Source organism: Cinclus cinclus, chromosome 17, assembly GCF_963662255.1.
Source record: "Cinclus cinclus chromosome 17, bCinCin1.1, whole genome shotgun sequence".
NCBI lineage: Eukaryota > Metazoa > Chordata > Aves > Passeriformes > Cinclidae > Cinclus > Cinclus cinclus.
In genome coordinates, this window is record NC_085062.1 from 2240807 (window position 1) to 2258654 (window position 17848).

General features: G+C 39.2%; 1 protein-coding gene across 1 annotated transcript in view; it reads right to left on the minus strand.

The window, feature by feature from the left end:
* The window catches only part of DNAH10 (dynein axonemal heavy chain 10), a 48872-nt gene that overhangs the window by 19846 nt on the left and 11178 nt on the right, over positions 1–17848 (minus strand). The window contains exons 18-49 of the mRNA XM_062504036.1: positions 16492–16968; positions 16162–16320; positions 15705–15830; positions 15523–15625; positions 15113–15291; positions 14300–14511; positions 13847–14003; positions 13180–13413; positions 12956–13078; positions 11946–12179; positions 11240–11463; positions 10494–10763; positions 10223–10406; positions 9829–9963; positions 9375–9527; positions 8595–8783; positions 8346–8492; positions 7587–7778; positions 7303–7421; positions 6999–7157; positions 6572–6707; positions 6339–6461; positions 6024–6158; positions 5516–5729; positions 5157–5276; positions 4133–4278; positions 3575–3727; positions 3024–3284; positions 2280–2452; positions 1818–1911; positions 606–773; positions 130–318 (exon numbers count right to left, since the gene is read on the minus strand). Coding sequence (XP_062360020.1) covers positions 130–318; positions 606–773; positions 1818–1911; positions 2280–2452; positions 3024–3284; positions 3575–3727; positions 4133–4278; positions 5157–5276; positions 5516–5729; positions 6024–6158; positions 6339–6461; positions 6572–6707; positions 6999–7157; positions 7303–7421; positions 7587–7778; positions 8346–8492; positions 8595–8783; positions 9375–9527; positions 9829–9963; positions 10223–10406; positions 10494–10763; positions 11240–11463; positions 11946–12179; positions 12956–13078; positions 13180–13413; positions 13847–14003; positions 14300–14511; positions 15113–15291; positions 15523–15625; positions 15705–15830; positions 16162–16320; positions 16492–16968 — 5688 coding nt within the window. The remainder of the gene's footprint in view (positions 1–129; positions 319–605; positions 774–1817; positions 1912–2279; positions 2453–3023; positions 3285–3574; positions 3728–4132; positions 4279–5156; positions 5277–5515; positions 5730–6023; positions 6159–6338; positions 6462–6571; positions 6708–6998; positions 7158–7302; positions 7422–7586; positions 7779–8345; positions 8493–8594; positions 8784–9374; positions 9528–9828; positions 9964–10222; positions 10407–10493; positions 10764–11239; positions 11464–11945; positions 12180–12955; positions 13079–13179; positions 13414–13846; positions 14004–14299; positions 14512–15112; positions 15292–15522; positions 15626–15704; positions 15831–16161; positions 16321–16491; positions 16969–17848) is intronic.

A 17848-nucleotide genomic window follows, 5' to 3' on the forward strand; every position in this document is an offset into this window, starting at 1 on the left:
GCTTCTCTCCACGGGGAGGAGCTGCCACCTTCCTCTTGACTGACTGACTCAGCCCCATCCCCAGTTTAATCCAGATCACAGTTTTACTTTCCTTGTCTTTTCTCACAGCCAAGCCACAGGGTCACTAACCTCACATCCAGCTGTATAAGCAGCCAGTCTAGTCAGGGACTGCTTTCCTGAGCCTCCCACTCCAATGAGCAGGGCGTGCCCACGGTCCATCCGGATGATGCGATGGATACGGATTAAATGCTCCAGAGCATCATCAAAAAGAACCAGGTTCATTTTAACATTATACTCGTTGTAGTCATCCAAAATCTCCTTCAGAGAAAGGTGAACACAATGTTACTAGGAGACCAATGAAACAATTCATAACATTAAGAAAATAGCCCGTTCAGCAGCATTATTCCTTTCCCGTTCCTCAGGGAAAATGAACTACTAGAAACACTGCTGACTTTCTTGCTGATTTTGTTTCCATCTCTGCAAGCCCCAAATGGGCATCAAAGCACATAAAGTTCTGTGTGCACGCAGAAGAGAACAGATTTCCTGCAGTTTGAGGCAGGCTCCTGCCCATTCCTCAGGCACAGTTCCCAGCTGATGCACTCTACCTTAAAGAGAGCTTTTGCTATATCATAGTCTTGGATATCTTCATAGACACGAGGTTCTGCATAATTCAGTGCTGTTCTGAAATCTCCAAAAAGAACTGGATCCCTCATGACATGCTCCAAGTCATCCATGAAATGCTCTTCAACCAAGGTCTTTATATGGCCTTGTACCTTTCAAGGATATGAAATGAGTCAGGCAACACAACAAAGCATTTGATTGTGAATCCAGTAATACTTAGAAAGGTGATAATGCAGAGTCTTGCTCAAATACTAGTTTATTTCAAGGTCATACTTATGTCACTAGAAGATCCAAAGATAACAGCCCCCTTCTGTGTTCTGTGTATGAGCTAAAATGATCTAATTGGCAGTTCAAGAATGGTTCAAACCAATTGACTGTAGAACATCAAAACACAAAAGGAGGAGCCTGTTGAAGATAGCACATTCTCATATATTTGTGCAAACAGTATATTAATAAACTTCTCTTTTCAGCATTCATAGATGTCTCACCAGAAAAATCTCTCACAAAGTTTCAAATTCTGCATTAATATTCTGCATTGTGAAAAATGAACTGGAGATGTACCTTTGGATGTTAGAGGAGAAAGATTCAACTAGAAAAATCTGAAGCCTTCTTGGCCTACCTCTTTTCATCTAAGCAACTTCCAAAGCAAAGCAAGTTGTTTCTTGAGTAGACTTTACCTCAATTTCTCTCCTAAATCTCAGGGTTTAAAATTTACATTATTCTCTTTTGTGTTTTAAGATAGAATTTGAAGCATTTTCCAATCTGTGTAGCAGTCAGAACTGAATCCACTGTGTAAGAACTTGGCTTTGATCCTGTTTACTACTTGATTGTACCGTCACATTCTGGTATAATCCTTCCTGAAGGAAAATCACTTGAAGTGATTTCCTGAGTTTTCTCCTATACTTCTCTCACACTTTGTCACCTGTACTTCTGCCAATCAATTTTCCTGGACAGGCAAACCAAGTGATGCTTTCCATTCCTTCAGCAGATCTGCTTTCTTAGGCTGCCATCATCCATTTGTTTTCGGAAAAAAATCTTCCATGGGCCGTGTTTTAAATTAATGAGCAACATATTGCTTAGACAAATCTGCAGTCAGACAGCAAGACCTGAGCCCAACACTTGGTAATGTTGCTGTTGCAAATTAATTGTAATAATAATAGTCAGTGACTACTAATAAACTGAAAGAAATTACTCACCAATTCTTTGTCTGCTTCATTAATCAGCCTGTCATGGAAAACCCTCAGGCACTCATTTCTCCAAACTCTCACCATCTGGGTCACTGTGTGAAACCTGAAATAACATCAAAATATCAGACTGCACCAAATGAGCTGGCATGATTCCTAAGGTCATATGGTTAATAACAAGGACCAAATTCTGGACTGACCTTTTTACTCTTTGTGATTTGGTTCTTTTTATAATAACTGATTTGCTTGCATTTTTACCCCTGGTATTTTATTTAAGAGAGACTAATGCATCAGTGTCTGACATTGAGAGTAAGATCACAATTTAGGATGTTCTATTTCTCATTGTGGTTTAATGAAAAGTGACCAAATGTGACTGATTTCCTGTACCAAATTACCTCAATTTCACTCAGATTCACCAAAAAAAAAAAAAAAAAAAAGGTGTGGGACCACTAATGACAATTTTTCTATGCTTACCTTTCTGAATCTGTAAGAACAAGTCCATTATAGACCCTGGAAAGATCCCGCAGGTTAAAAATGTAGTGGAATTTGGAAGGAGTAGGGGGCAGGTCATTAACAATCATTTTATAAAGTTCCAAAGTACACAGAGTTATCTTGTCCGAGATGGCTGATATGGACTCATTAAAGGTCTACAAACATGAGAGAAAAAAGGTGTTTTAATGAGATTTCCCAGACAGAACTCAGTGCTATTAGACATAATCTGCTTTCCAGCTTTAAAACCTGTTTGGTTCAAAAACTCTCTGTAGTATGAACATTCTGCAGATAAATGTTTAGGGCAGGCTCCATCTTCACTCTGGAACTTTCTGTGTGCTCAAGATAACATCAAACTCAGGGACTGGAATTCCTACAAGATTTCCAGAGCAGAAAAATTAAACTTCTCTTTTCTTATCTAATGTTGCAGGTACCTTGCCAGTAATGCAGTCTATTGCATTTTTCACACCCATTCAGGAAAGAATTTTCTGATCTTTGTGTATTTGCTTAAAGGAACTGTAATCAAATGATTCACACATTTCAACCCATGAAAAGCCCCAGGTTTATAAATTATCTGCTGGCTTGAATGTTTACATATTACACAAGAACTTATCTAAACAACGTAAAACCCGTTGAGATAAAGAAGAGGAAAAGAAAGTTTTGTGTGAGGTTATATCTATTTAAAAATAATACACCTGTTGAGCAATCCTTTAAAAACAGTGAAATTACCGCAGTGTGGCCTTTCAGGATGGAGAAGTAGATCAAATTCAGTGATTGCTCAGAAGGAAAAGGAATGTTAAAAACACTGAAGAGTGAGATGAATCGAGGGTCAACCTCATTCCGACCTCCTCCAGCTTTGCCCATGGCAGCAACAAAACCCAGGTCTCGAAGAAATTTAATGTTCATCTCTTTACCACGATCGTACATGAAACCTTTCTCTAGCAGCAGCTTCAGCAGGGCAATGGGTTGCTGTGTGCCATACTCATCAACCTGCAGGATACACAAGAGTCAGGATATATCAAAGCACAGTACATCAGCTCACCAATTACTTCTTTAAATGTGGGAATATTGGGTTCCATACTCAGAGAACATTCCAGGGACTAAGGGACATTTTGAAAAACTCTAGCACTGATTGTGAACACTCATACCAATGTCTCCTATGGGAAAAGTGCCTCTTCTCTGAGATAAACTTAATGCACACTGGATTTGTGCATGCAGGGACCATATCAGTGCCACCCCAAATGTTTCTATACTACCTTTCAAAACTACTAACAGCTTACCCTTGGCATATTCATATCATCCATGAACACAAGGAGACGTTTTCCCATGGGAGGGCCAAAAGTGTCTTTAGTTCGTTTTTCTACATTTGTCTCCAGGTTTCTCTGAATGTCCATGGATGTTGTACGAGAAGAGAAGTTAATTACCAGCACCAGCTGCAAACAGGAGGAGATCATAAGAATGGATTCTAACCTGTTTTGTTGTTTTTTGGTTTTTTTTACTTCAGCATTCCAAAATATTTTCCTGTCAGACATACAGGAAATGCTGCTCAGGTCCATTATTCACTTGAACTACAGATGAAAAAAGTAAGCCCATCCTTAGCACTTTGATAATATAATTTCACTTTCTGTAATTGAGTCTATACAAGGCAAAAGAGGACAAAACATCTTTGATCTTGAAACATTTTCAAATCAGTCACACACTTTGGGTCTGGAGTTTGCAGTTACGTTACCCAAGTCAATATTGCAACCCACAGACTCAGGCTTCACAATGCAAATTTAACATAAGGGCAAAGAATGAAAATGGAGCTTTACAAACAGGGAAAAATACCTCCTACATACATTACAGTCTTTGTCCAGATTCTTTAGGAAGTTCTGTGTAGTTGCTGTCTTAGATGTACCTGATTCACCTACAAGAACAACTGGGCGTTTCACTTTTACCATCTGCTCCAGTAACCAAGCAGTGCGTGTGGTATCCACTGTGGGCACTGAAAAAGAGCAGGAACACAATCCCTGCCTAAATGAAAAAGCACTACAGCTGGGGATTTATTTTTCTAGAATAGTGCTGGAACACACTCTCAAGGTATTAACATGCAGTTGCACAGAGACATAATCTGAATAATCAATTCACTAACAATGCTGAGAGAAGATTTTAATTGCTTAACCATCTCTTTTCAGTCTTTGTCACTGGGATCTTCTCTTCTATATATGTATACTAAAAAATAAGTTATCTTTCATATAGGAGGGTCATGGTTTGGTTAAGCTCCATTTAACCCCTATTTCAAGGACATAATCAGGATTTATTTGGATCATAAGCATTTTCCTAGAACTCTAGAGAGTTGATTTTTTTTTTCTGTGTGAATTGCCTGCATTTGGAGCAACTTCAGAGATCATAAACTTATCTCTCGTGTCAGTGAAGTTAACCAGTGCTTGCTGGAGTATCACTGTAAATTAATGTGCCTAAATTTGTCTTTAACTATGAAAAGCACCATTAGGCAATGTTTGAAATAACAACCAGTAACAGCCCTAAAAATGTAATTTTTATCTAGTGCATATCTGAACCACAAGCTGATGTTTTCCTCGAATTTCTGGTAGACCAAACTGTGAATCTTCTCCTAGTTCAACTTTTAAAAGGCCTTATTAGTTCCTAGATAGGCCTTATTAACTGAAATGTGCTTTAATCCTTTCCTCACTTTTTTATTACACAATGCTGTAAAGAAACTGATTTGTGCTATCACAGGAAATTGAACCTGAGTAGATGACCTTCAGTATAGAAAAAGGATGTCTCATGTTAAGTGCCATGCACTCAGTGGTGGCACTTCATGAATTAAAAGCACATAATCACTGTATTTTATTTTATACTCACCTAGAATGTCAAGAAATTTCACTTCAGGATCGTGAATATATTCAGGAACAAGTTGCATCCAAGGTACCCATTTTTTTTGAGATGCATCAAAATGGAAGTCATACAAAGTTGGCAGCTGACCTGCAAACCATTAAGCAACTGCAAGTTTTTTAGGACACTGAAATATTTCCTAAGAAAATAATCTGATTTAGATGAAAATGAAGGGTAAGATTATAGACCGAGCTGGACAACACTTTTTTCTATTTACAACCCATTTAACCCACTAAGGCTCAAGGAAAATTCCTCTAGCACCTTCATGAAAACTATCACTTTTCTATACAAGGAATGGGATTCAGATTCAAATTATGACAAGATCCTACCTGGCAGCTCCCCTGGTTTAGCCAGGACATTCTCACCCTGAACAATAGTCATGCAGGAAATACGTTTAATGTTTTCATCAAATTTAATTCTCCCAGCATCAAGAAGAGAAGCACCTAAGGAGCAATACAAAGCTTCCAAGAAAAAACACTCCAGAATATCAGGATTTTCAGGCTCTACCAGCAGGACTTCCAGCATCACAGTCAACTGCACGATCTGTTGGAAAAGGGACAAATCTTTAAACTAAAATTGTCATTTAGATACGTGAGAACTTAATATGTTTTCAGCTGATTGCTGGTCTCCTGCTCTTACAGGGGGATCTACTGCTATGTGTATTAAGTTCAGTAGAAGAGCATTGTTAGGTGCTGATTAATTTGGTGCTCATCAGTAGCAAACTGACATTTCAGCACAGATTCTCTTCCTGTGCTTTCTTTGGGAAGGTTTTACTTTCTCCATCATTCTGTTTTCTTTCAAGTTAAACATGTTCAATCTTTATTCTCTGTTTCTTACCATATTTAAATCTGTTTGAGGAACAATGGTCTTCAGCTTCCGTTCCTGTTTGCCATCCACAATTCCCTCCACAATCATATCAATAAGGTAGGGCACATACTTTTGAAAGAGACGCTCCAATTCCACTCTCTCTTTCTAAGGATCACAAAAAAAGACAATAATTCAGCAGGAAAGAAAAATTTTGACAGCAGAGCTTCCCATCAATTACCTGGCTGACCAGATATGATTGTTCTTGAAGGAATCAATTCTACCAAAGACTATCTACAGGACAGTGTTAAATACAAATACTCTCTGAACGAGTGCAATAATTCCCACCTCATTTTCTCTTCCTTTGACCCACTTCTGCCAGAAGGGCTCATATCTCAGATTTTTAGGATCTACAAAGACCATTCCACAGCGGGATACTGTAGCAGGAGATGCATACTGTAAGTCCCCAACCTATAAAATAATCACACAAGATAGTGATACACAGTAACTGCTTTTCAGGCTTTGAAGCCCCATCTGTATCTAACCCTTCATGTGTATTAAATGGCACAGTCATTTCTTACCTCAAACAACAAAGCGCAGTGTGCCTGAAGCCTAATTCGCTCCCCATTTGCCAGGGTCAATAGCTTGTTGTCATCCATGACAGAATTCATGTTTTCAACCCAGAGAGCATCCACATCTCCATCAAAGAGAATGTACCTGTGTACAAGAGCCATGGGGCACTGACTGATCTCTGATTTTGCTAGCATATTTTTGCATTCAAAAGTGTCATCAATGGTGTCATTATCAGTCCAGCTATTTTCAAGTCTAGCATTCATTTTTTGTAATTGCATAGTTTCACTGAGACTAGAAACTCACAGGAGACAGAAAGACCCCTAGACACTTTCTATTTATTTAGCACTTGTTTTTTTAAAAGGTGCCATATATTTTTTTTTAATTGATGTAAATCCCAGGATCTCAAAACCACCACAATGATTTCTAGCTGCCTACCTTCGCTCTTTCTTGTCGGTGGGTCTGTTGATATCCCGAAAAATATTTGACAGGACTCCATCTGTCCAATCTCGTGTGACAGGGTCAAGGATCCCATACAGCTCAATCACACTCATAGCTTTAGGGTTCAGTGTGTAAAGCTTTGTCAATAAACCCAGCCTAAAGATACAGCAAGAAAAGCAATAGTAAAATGTCGCACATGTTAACCCAAGCAAATACTTTGGGCAGCTGTTGACCCTGGCATAACTGGACTGAGTAATACAACCTGTGTCATTTCACAGCCTGGTTTATATTCTACACTCACTTGTTTTGGGCCTGACACAAGGTTTTAATAACAACTGTCTTGCCACCTCCAGTAGGTCCAACCACCATCGTAGTGTGACGAGTCAACATTGTCTCATACATCTGAACTACTTTATCCACCTGAAAAATAAACATGCATTCAGTAGACTACTGCCATGACTCTTTGGACAAGGTTAGCAGCTGGTCTATATCAGCTAAGTCTTCCTGGAGCCACTTGAGGGTGCAACAATGCACCTGCAGCCTCACGTTTACAACAGAACCTCAAGCAATTAACATTTTTTATACCTGGACTGGTAGAACAACATAACCCCATTCTTCCAGCACTTGTTCCACAGCATCATTAAAGTCAGGGTAGCGGACTCGAGGGCAATCCAGGCCAGGAAACAGGTCAGAGATTAGGCCAAGGAAGAGAGGCACATCTTCAAACACAAATTTAGGAAGATTCATATCTCGCAGGGCTCTCATTAGTACAACTTCCTAGACAAAACATAGCAAAATCAATCTTTGCCAAATAGTTTACTAATCAGCTAAAATGAGGTACTTCAAAACTTTAAATCATTAAAAACTATAGCTCGATTATTTCAGTACAGCTTTTAGGTTTTTTGTCATCAATTCCTAATGGAAGCAACAAAGGTTATTTTATATGGATTAAGCATATCAATAACTATGAATAATAGACTGCCTTTTTCTACCATGGTAATCAAATGCCAAATGGCTGCAGTGGCCCACACCACAGCTTCCCCAGGCTAGAGCACTCACTATTCAAAAACCAGTTTTTGCTACTCATCTAGAGATATTCATCTGGCTATTTGCATCCTGGACTTAACGAGTAGGAAAATATTTCATTTTCTATAGATTTCCCTACTTCGACTGGAGTTCTGATGGCAGAGAGCACAATTAAACTCAATAAGAACAAAGTGAAATAATAAGACAAATAACACCAATGTTCCTATTCCCAAACCACAACCTACATTATATGGGGAAACACATCCTCTTTCTAATGCAATGGATGATATGCCAAGGGAAACTAAGCAGCAAATCTACCTCACTGAGGTCTGCTGATCCTCTCTTCAATTCTCCAGCCATTACCAACACTGACTTAAGGGCCCGCAGTCCAAAATCATAGTGATGTTGTTTAGAAAGCTGTTCCCTTGCCAACTTGTACAGCACTGTCATCTTTTTGGCAAGGACCTGTTTGAGATTTAATGTAAACGATCACGAATGTGAACGTTGCTACTGGCCATGCAAACATGAGTGGGTACATGGGTATGGGTAACAATAGAATTTTCTTACCTTTGCTGTAAGGAACCCTTCAGAAAACAGCATTATTTCACAGATCTGCTGAAGATCTGGTACAATAACAACCACAGGCCTGAACAGAGCTTTTACAGACTCAGGGAGCTCAGTCCGGCCAGCGTAACCAGGATTCATTGTAATAAAAATGCCAATACGGCTATCGAGGGAAATCTCCTGTCCTTCAAACTAAAGGCAGAAGAAAACATTAGGAAATTGTAAATTAGGAACTAAAAAAAAAGCCAAAAAAATTTCTATTTGCTCAAAGAGAAAAACAGTAATACTGGGGCACCCACCTAGGACAAAGTGCTAAAACATTTAGCTTTAGACAGTCGTCCTGATACAAACAGTGGGATGAATGTATCTTCTTTAAGATACTTCACAAGCATCAGATTTTCTGTCTGAGGTTTTTGAATCACAATAAGCATCATTAAAAAAGCCTCAGTAAATACAGCCTCACAATCCACGTCAAATTAAATTACTGCTGTTCCTCATTACTACTAGACTATTACCCCATTTACTTGCTGTTATCCTATTAGATCACTTTTGATCCTAAAGATCACTTTTATCTCTCTTCACAAAGGAAGAGCCTAGCAATGGATTAGGCAATCAGCAAGGATTTAACATCTTTCAAACCGAAAGTACATACCCGGGAGTTTGAAATGTTCAAATGAATTACAGAACCAGCAGCCCTTTGATCTAATGATGGGGTCTAATCCTGGATCTTGACCAGAAAATCAAGATCAGCCTTCACAATTACTCTTCCTTTTTACTGTTTACCTGAAATCTTTTCCACCCATTCATTAAAGCATTTCGGATCGTCTGAATCTGGGAAGAAATGACTGAAAGCACAGAAGCGTCGATGCGATTGAATTCATCAAAGCATCCCCATGCACCACACTGGGTGAGGCCTGAGAAAATTTTACCCATTGCCTAAAAGGAACAACAAGAAAATCTTCTCAGCGGTGGCTACATAAAACATTCCATGTCATAAACCTTTGGAACATGCTAAAATTCTCAATGTTTATCAGTCATAAGGTCTTGCAACAATTAATTGCCAAGTACAGATTGCCTATCAAACTTAAACACATACCAAATAGTCATTGTTCCCCTGCTTTAAAGTGCCTAAAATTCTTTCAGGAATTTATTCAAAATCAGCATTTTTTTACTAAATTTAATTATCAAACAGCATGGTATCTCTAAGGGGGATACTTATGTAGGAGTTCAGTCTTACTTTGAAGTCCATGCCTTCTCCACAGTTTGTCACTATGCACAGCAAACCCAGTGCTTTGGCCAGATCCTTGGTTGTTTCTGTCTTCCCTGTACCTGCTGGCCCTGCTGGTGCTCCTCCCAAAAACATTGATAGAGCCTTTGAAGACAAACCAAAAAGCAAAGCAAAGCTTAGATTAGATTTACCTTAGGTTGATAACAAAACCGCAAATGAACACTTGGGTACAGAAAACTCTGTGAATGCCTTCTACATAATCTTTGTGGCAATGAGGTGAGAACGATATCACTGATTTCAAACGCCTTAGCGCTCACACTGGCAGACAGCAGAAGAGGCAATAAAACAAGGATGTGACTAAATACAACAAGGGTTTGTGAGCAAAATGTCCTGGAAGGTGCACCTGTGTGAGGGTGAGGTAGATGCGGTCGGTGAGCGGGGTGATGACGAGCCGCCCATTGAGCCCCATGTACTCGTAGCCGTAGGAGAAGGCGCCGGTGCACTGCCGCACCATCAGCTCGTCCGGCTCGCGCTCCCAGTAAAACCGCAGCTGGCTCTCCCACTCGAACTCCTGAGCCTGCAGGATGCTGCACGACAGAGCTCACGTCAGCCACAAGGATGGCAGGACAATTTGTAGATTTGGTGCTCACCCAGGAGTTGGAGGTGGTGTTTACCTGTCTCTGACGAATATATCGATGATGTCTCTGGCGTGCACGTCGATGATGAGAACAGTGTTGTATTTTTTCCTGTCGTTTTTGCTCAAGGGCATTGTAATGCGGGTAACCAGGTCATCGATTTGTTTGTGCATTTTTTTAGCATAAAATTTCATTGCCTGCTTTTCTCCCTTTTTCACTTTCCGAAAGACATCCTCTACCTCCCAAGTCCACCACACTTGATTAGCAGCAAGCACCATCATGCCTTGGAAGAGCAACATCCAATCAACTCTATGGAAAACACACACAGTGAGGGAGTCTGAGTTCTGTTTATCTTAAGTAACTGATCATGAAAGAAAAAAAAAAAAAACACAACAACAAAAAAGAAGTTCCTCCTGTTACTGCAACAGCTACAACACCAGCCAAACTTTTCAGAGATACACAGAATTCTGTCAAAGTGTGCTGTGGGATTTCAAAAGCCTAGGGAAATATTCTGATAGAAAAGCTGCTTGTTCCAGGTATAAAATTGCCAAGTGCTATTCATTGTGAGAAAAACTTACTGAACACATAACATTTAGGAAAATAGATACAAGAGATTGATTAAGCATCTTCATGGTTGGTTAAAATAGTGCATGTGAATGTATTCTTATGCCTCCACACAGAGAAATCAGACTAAATTGTGTAGGAATTGTAAAATTGTGCCTTAACTTTTCTGTATCACTAACATATCAGGTTATTTGTGTTACAGTTGATGCTGATTGTTTCACCTGCTTCTGTCTTCACAGTATCGAAAAATGGCTTCCTTGGTGAGGCGTCTGTTGGTCCGTCTCATTTCCTCCAGCACTACTGTCATCCAGTTCTCCACTCTGCCCACAGCAGGCACATTCTGTCTGAACTCCATCACCTCCCCCTCAGCTGAGATCATGGCTGTGGCAATCTTCTCCTCATTGTCACCATCCTGGAACCTCAGCGAGGCTATATTATCAAACATCTGAAATGCACCAACAAAGAAATTCACTGGCATTTCAGAAATAAAGCTTCCAAGATGTGTTTGCAGCCCCAGCTCTCCTGAAGAGAAATGGATTCGACTCCTAAGCAATCAAATACAAATATAGCCCAGCAGCAGAACTGCAAAATATCAAGCAAATAACCAGGCCCAAATTACAATGATTTCTTTTTCCTAGAAAATAAGAGCTAGGAGGAACTACAATCTATAAGGAAAGTTCTTTAATGATAGATCATTGTGGTGTATCTTGAATGCTCCCCTTACCATAACTACCAACCAGAGTGAGAGGCAGCAAAGACTGTGCTTCAGATTTGATCTGGTTATTCAGAAGCTTCTGCAAGATGCTGCCAGGATTCTCTTTGTATGCAAAAAAATATTCATGCATCCTTATAAGCATGTACAGTACAATCTGTTAAAGGTTTTAAAGCACCTAAAAGCACAAGGACTGTAGAAAACCAGACCTGTACCTTTATCATGTGCTCCTGGACACAGAGTGCACTGCTACTGCCAAGGATACTGAGCAACTCGTCATCAGATATAAAGAAAAATCTTGGGAAAGCATTTCTCTTGGAATCCAAATAATCATTCAAGCTTTTCTGGCATTTCTCCAGCACATCATTTATATGATGAAGGTCTGACAGACGATTTGGGACTCCACAGCAATTTTTTATTATTGGGTCTTTTACAGTTTCTTCCATTATCTATACAGGGAGAAAAAGAAGTTTAGAAAATGTTGAACAGCAATAGGTTATATTAAATTATATTGAATTAATGACAAAGCATGCAAACAGCATAAGCAGTACAGGTCCTTATAGAAGTAACTGAAAAGTTTTTATATGGTTTTGAAATTATTTTGTCGTGCTGCAGTGCTGCATGAAAACACGAAGGTGGTGTGTTTATGGAGACACAACTGCAAAAGCAAGTGTAAGCCAGACAAGCCTGTATCCCAGTGAGGCCAGCTTAAGCCCATACCTGACTTTGCTCTTGTACACAATGGTACTTCAGGGAATGATCAAACATCATATTTCAAAATAACAGTACTCTCTCAATTTTGCACATGGGACAGAGAAAAGTAAGCCATATTCATACCAGGAATGTGTGTTCCATATGGGAACAGTGGCATAAGGCAGGAAAGCCTTTTTAGCGTGTTTATAGGTCCTCAATCAATAGCAACACATCTAAGCTTTTATCAAGGTAAAAGTAAAAAGTTGTAAGCAATGAAAGGAAAAGGAGATTCTGCCTACCCCATGCTGCCAGCCAAGGATCTCACCTCTGCCCATCTTAGCTAAATCAGAAGTCTTCTGGTTATGACAGATGTGAAGTAAAACACAAAATTCCTGGGCTGCCCAGTCTCATATTCAGTGAGTTATAGCACACCATTCTCAGCATTACACATGTCACAAAAGACTATAAGTAACTATGGAGCTGGAAGCAAAATGCACTAAATAATTATGCTGATCACAAGTCAGTTACTTGCCTGTTTAAACATTTGGTCTACACGATCAAATATTTTCACCTCCTCTGGAAGCTGTGATCTGATATCTCCACTAACAAAAATGCTCTCCAGGTACATCCATTTTCTCTGAACTGATATCCAGATCTAAGAATAAAATGTTACCCTCAGAGGAAGCAGAAGTACAATGGAAAATTTGCATTATAAATAATAAACATTAATTATTTAGTCCAGCACTTTCCTCCTACCTCGCTTACTTCAGAAATCAATGACAGAATTTTTTCCCACTTTTGAGCAGCTGGAAGAAAAGGACCCACAAATCGACTGCCCAAAATACTCTGAAGATTAACATTGTTGTCATCGAGAGTCTCTAAAATTTCCTCTACAGATCCCAGAATAAAGCCTCGTGTCTCAGTGCCTTTGGTGTACACTTCTACAGGGAATTTCATATTTTCCCACGTTTCTATTACTTCCTTCATTCCCTGCACGTGAATAAAAAGATGAATATTTCAGTCTTCAAAAACTGGAGAACGATAATCTTAGCAAAAAAAAAATTAAACAGCTAATCCAGCAAAAATTTTGCACAGATTTTCTAACTCTGGTTTATAAAGAAGGGTCTATTTCAAAGAATGATAGCAAGAGAATGGATCCTTCTTCCGATCCATTTTCATAAGACAAACTTTTTGACTGTAATCATAGAAATCCAATATTCTGCTGCCAAACCCATTTCTTCAAGGATCCTGTGCCAGTAGGAGCTCATTAACAGAGCTATAGATCTTAGCTCATGCAGCTCATGGCAGCTCCCTAAAGATGACCAAACTTGCAGTCATGCCAATTGAAAAATCTTAAATAAAACAGATTGTAGTCATCCTTGTCTTTTCAGGTTTACTGTGATTCTGTAATTCAATACATTACCTTCTCAATGCTAAGTTCTTTAACAGCAGTTCCAACTATATCACTGATAACATCAGTGTGTTTGTGCAGTTCCATGGCAAACATATTTTCCAAAGTGAATGTTTCTGTTTTCATTTCAAACCTTGTTCCTGTTTTGTCCATAAGGTCTTCCCAATGCCTGTTTTAAAATGACATATCAGTTTGACACCATGATACAATAAAAAACAAAAACAACTGTAACATATAATAATAAACTCATGTTTAGCATTCTGCTGTTTAAACAACAACTCCTAGTTCAAATACATAAAGCAGCCCAGTCATTGCAGCACCTTTCATGCTATTACACAAGTTCATTAGGCAGAAATAAAGTTCCAAGCTCCAGGATACGGCACGATCCCAGTAACGGAAACTGAAATTTTTAACAAATGTATCAAATACTTCTATATATAGTGATATAAATAAGTCAAAACAAACCTTTCTCTTAAAGCTTCATTTTTCAAATCAAGCAACAAAGGAATGGAGTTTTGAAATGCCTTCAGTTTTTTTTCCAGTTGGACAGCTATTGGCATGCCACGCAGTTGTCTGGGCAGCTTCCGAAGGACTTTCAGAAATCCTTCGGTTCCATCCAGAAGAACCTTGACATTGAGGTTTATCCAGAGTGTCCGAGACCATTCCTCTTTAGCTGCCTGGAAACAAGGACACAGAGAAGGGGAAAATATTATATGCCTTTTAGTTCTGACCCACAAATTGTAATTGTATTAACATTTTACAAACATAAAATGTAAAACAAACAAGTTAATGGGAGAGACAAGTTCATGTCCAAGACAGATTCATAGCCAAACACAATCAGTTGTATAAGAAATAGTAAAAAATTAATATGGAGAAGAGGACCATACTTTACAGGGCATTTAAATTTTGGAAAAATAAAACTTCTTAAAAATACTTAAAGCCTGATATACCCACTGTCACCTGTATACATCCTATAATCAAAAGTAGTTTCACTGAACTGATCAGGAACCATGTGCAGTAAAATGTTATCCAACAATTATTAGAGGCTGGGAGAAGTCTGTTCCCATCTGATGAAAGGATCTGTTTGGTCCACCATGGAGACAATAATAATGCTGCACTAATATTATTAAAATAATTTCTGAGGGCAGAACTTATTTCATGCAAAGGCTTCAGAGTTGACAGTAACCAGGAAGCAATGCAGCCTCTTCTGTCCACACTTTTGCTGTGTGTCTGTGCATGAACATGTGTGTGTACCTGCAGACTCAGTGTGACACTCACTTTTTGCTGTGCATAAATGTCATAGATCTGCTTCAGAGCTTTTGCATCTTGCTGTGCTTTTATTAAGTTCGGGTACGCCGTTCCTGGCAAGCCCAAAAGTTTCTCAGCACTGCCCAGCTCCTGCTGCCTTTTTTCTAGTCTCTCTAGTTCTTTTTCAAACATAGCCATGAGTTCTAGTCCTGGGAAAGGAGAGGAATTTTTCCAGATAAATCATCACAGGGTTCACGGGAAATAAATAAGACAGAATTTTCACAGTCTCTAGATGTTCCAGTACTAAAAATGTTCACATTCCCAGCTGATGAGTTTGTATGTTAATAAGGAAAGCACAATTTTCTGGTTTTACATAAAATTTGAATTATCCGAAGACTAATATTTTCAAAACATCACTTCACACACATTAATCCGTTTACCTTTATCAAGATCATCCCCAACAACACCAGGCCCCTCAGCCAAGAGTTTCTGGAAAAATTCTTCTGTCTCTTTGCTGTAGTCCTCAATTTGTTGCTGCGTCACCTAAAAAGAGCAGCGTTTAAATAGTTCCATTAAACAGTTTCCATTTCAAATTGTTTTCAATACTAATTACATATATTACCTTTGTGAATGCTTCTTTTACACCTCCTTTACAATCTAGGTTGCGACTGACTTCTGCTGCTTCCATAAGGACAGTCTCCCACGCTTCCCTAAGATTGGCAGACTTCACTTGCTCTTCTTCAGGTACCTAAAACAAAACAAGTAGCACCTCTCTCACACAGGACAGGGGTAGACACACACTTTCACAAGAAAGTGAGGAATATGTGCTCACCTTATAAATATTCAAAAGACAAAGCCAATACTAAAGCGACGTTAATCAGATTTAAAGGCATGCCATGTGTCCATTTTAAAGTGGACATATTGATTTGAGAAGGGAGTCTGGACTACAGAGTCTCCAGACATCCCTTCAAACCTCAACAACACTGTAATTCTGTAACATGTCTTAAAAGGAAAACATTTCTTCATTCACACATGAGGCATTTGTGCCCTTAGCTGGGTTTGATGAGACATGCACTTACTGGAATATTGTACATTGCAAGAGTTCTGTATCTCTCCCCAATGTCCAAGTATCTTAGTTCCATCTCAAGGGAAATGCCTCTGACCACCCCCAATGTGCTCAGGATGATTCTGAGGTCATCCAGGGTTTCAGGAGGTCTATTCACATTCTCTGATAATCTCTGTAAAAAGTAAAGATCATTTCCAGAATCAACAATGACAATGCAATTGGCAGAATTAAAATAATGAGCCAAAAACAAAACACAAGCAAATAACATGCCAGATTCATTTTCAGTGCATGTAATAAAGATCACAAAAAAAAAAAAAAAAAAAAACAAACTGGAAACACCTACCTGAATCTCATCATGAAGGCTGAAGAGCTCCTCTCTTGCTAACTCATTAAGCAACTTCCCAAGTGACATCACCCAGCTTTTAGCATTCTCCTGCACTGCTGAGGCTAAAGGAGCCAGCTGAAGCCTGATAAATTGTTCATCTTTAATCAAGGGCTGTTGAGTCACTTCCTGAACTACCTTCATATAGAACTGCAAGTGCTCATCAAAGATAACACAGGCAGGCTTTTCTGCAGCTAAACGGTGCAGGACTGCGCCTTTGTCTGATTTCCACAGCAGGTCATACTTCTTCCATTGGTTCAAACAGTTGCTGAGAGAAGCCAGGAGTTTGTGGACATTCTGAGTGATGAGATCAGCCTGTTCAATTATCAGAGGGCTCTGTGAGACATCACTGTAAAAGCTGAAAGTGATAACTTCATCCACCTTGACGCGCTGAGTAGGGCATTCAATACACGTACCGTGCATCCATCGTACGAAATGCTGCAGTTTTAAAGACAGGCTCAGAAAACAGTTGAGTGAGTCTAGTTAAATCATTCATAGAATCATTTGGGTTGAAAAGCCCTCTAAGATCATTGAGCCCAAGCAGTCCAGGACTGCCAAGTCACCCACTAAATCACATGTGTCCCCATGTGCCACATCTACACATCCTCCAGGAATGGTGACTCCACCACTTCCCTGGGCAGCCTGTTTCAATGTTTTCTCCCCTTTCAGTAAGGAATTCACCATTATTTAGTACACAATATAGGAAGTGGCAAAAATTATTTCTCAAATCAATTGTTTTTCTGACAGCAAAAAAGAGATCACACTTTCCTATCAACCTGAGAAGAGTTAATTTCAACCTAAGAAAACTTTTCCATGAATTACTCAATCTGCTTTTATAATCTTTGCTGAGCAACAATATAGCATGACAGAGAAGAAAAGGTATTGGCTCGAACAATCTGAATACAGCAGTGGAGAACAGCAGCAAATCTGAGCACAAAAAGCACACTTAAACTAAATTTATTCATTTCAGGTGACATCTGGAATCATTTGTCCAACAGCAGAGGGCAGGAACATTGTCACATTATTTGGCTTCTTTTCAGGAAAGCCTTTCAGTGTGAAACTATTTACGCAGGGAAATATTGCTACATCGTTGCCAGTAAGATAGATACTTCATCTAGATATTTGCTGTCCTAGGATGCCTTTCTCCAACGTTTTCTGAACTGTTTTTTCTGCTCCTTCTAATGTAATGTAATGTAATATAGAAGAGGCCACTCACGTTCCTTATTCCACCAGATGATTCATACATCAGAAAGTAACATCTGCAGTGCAATCTGAAAAGTACTTCCTTCTGATGTATGCTGATTTATAGAAGCAAATC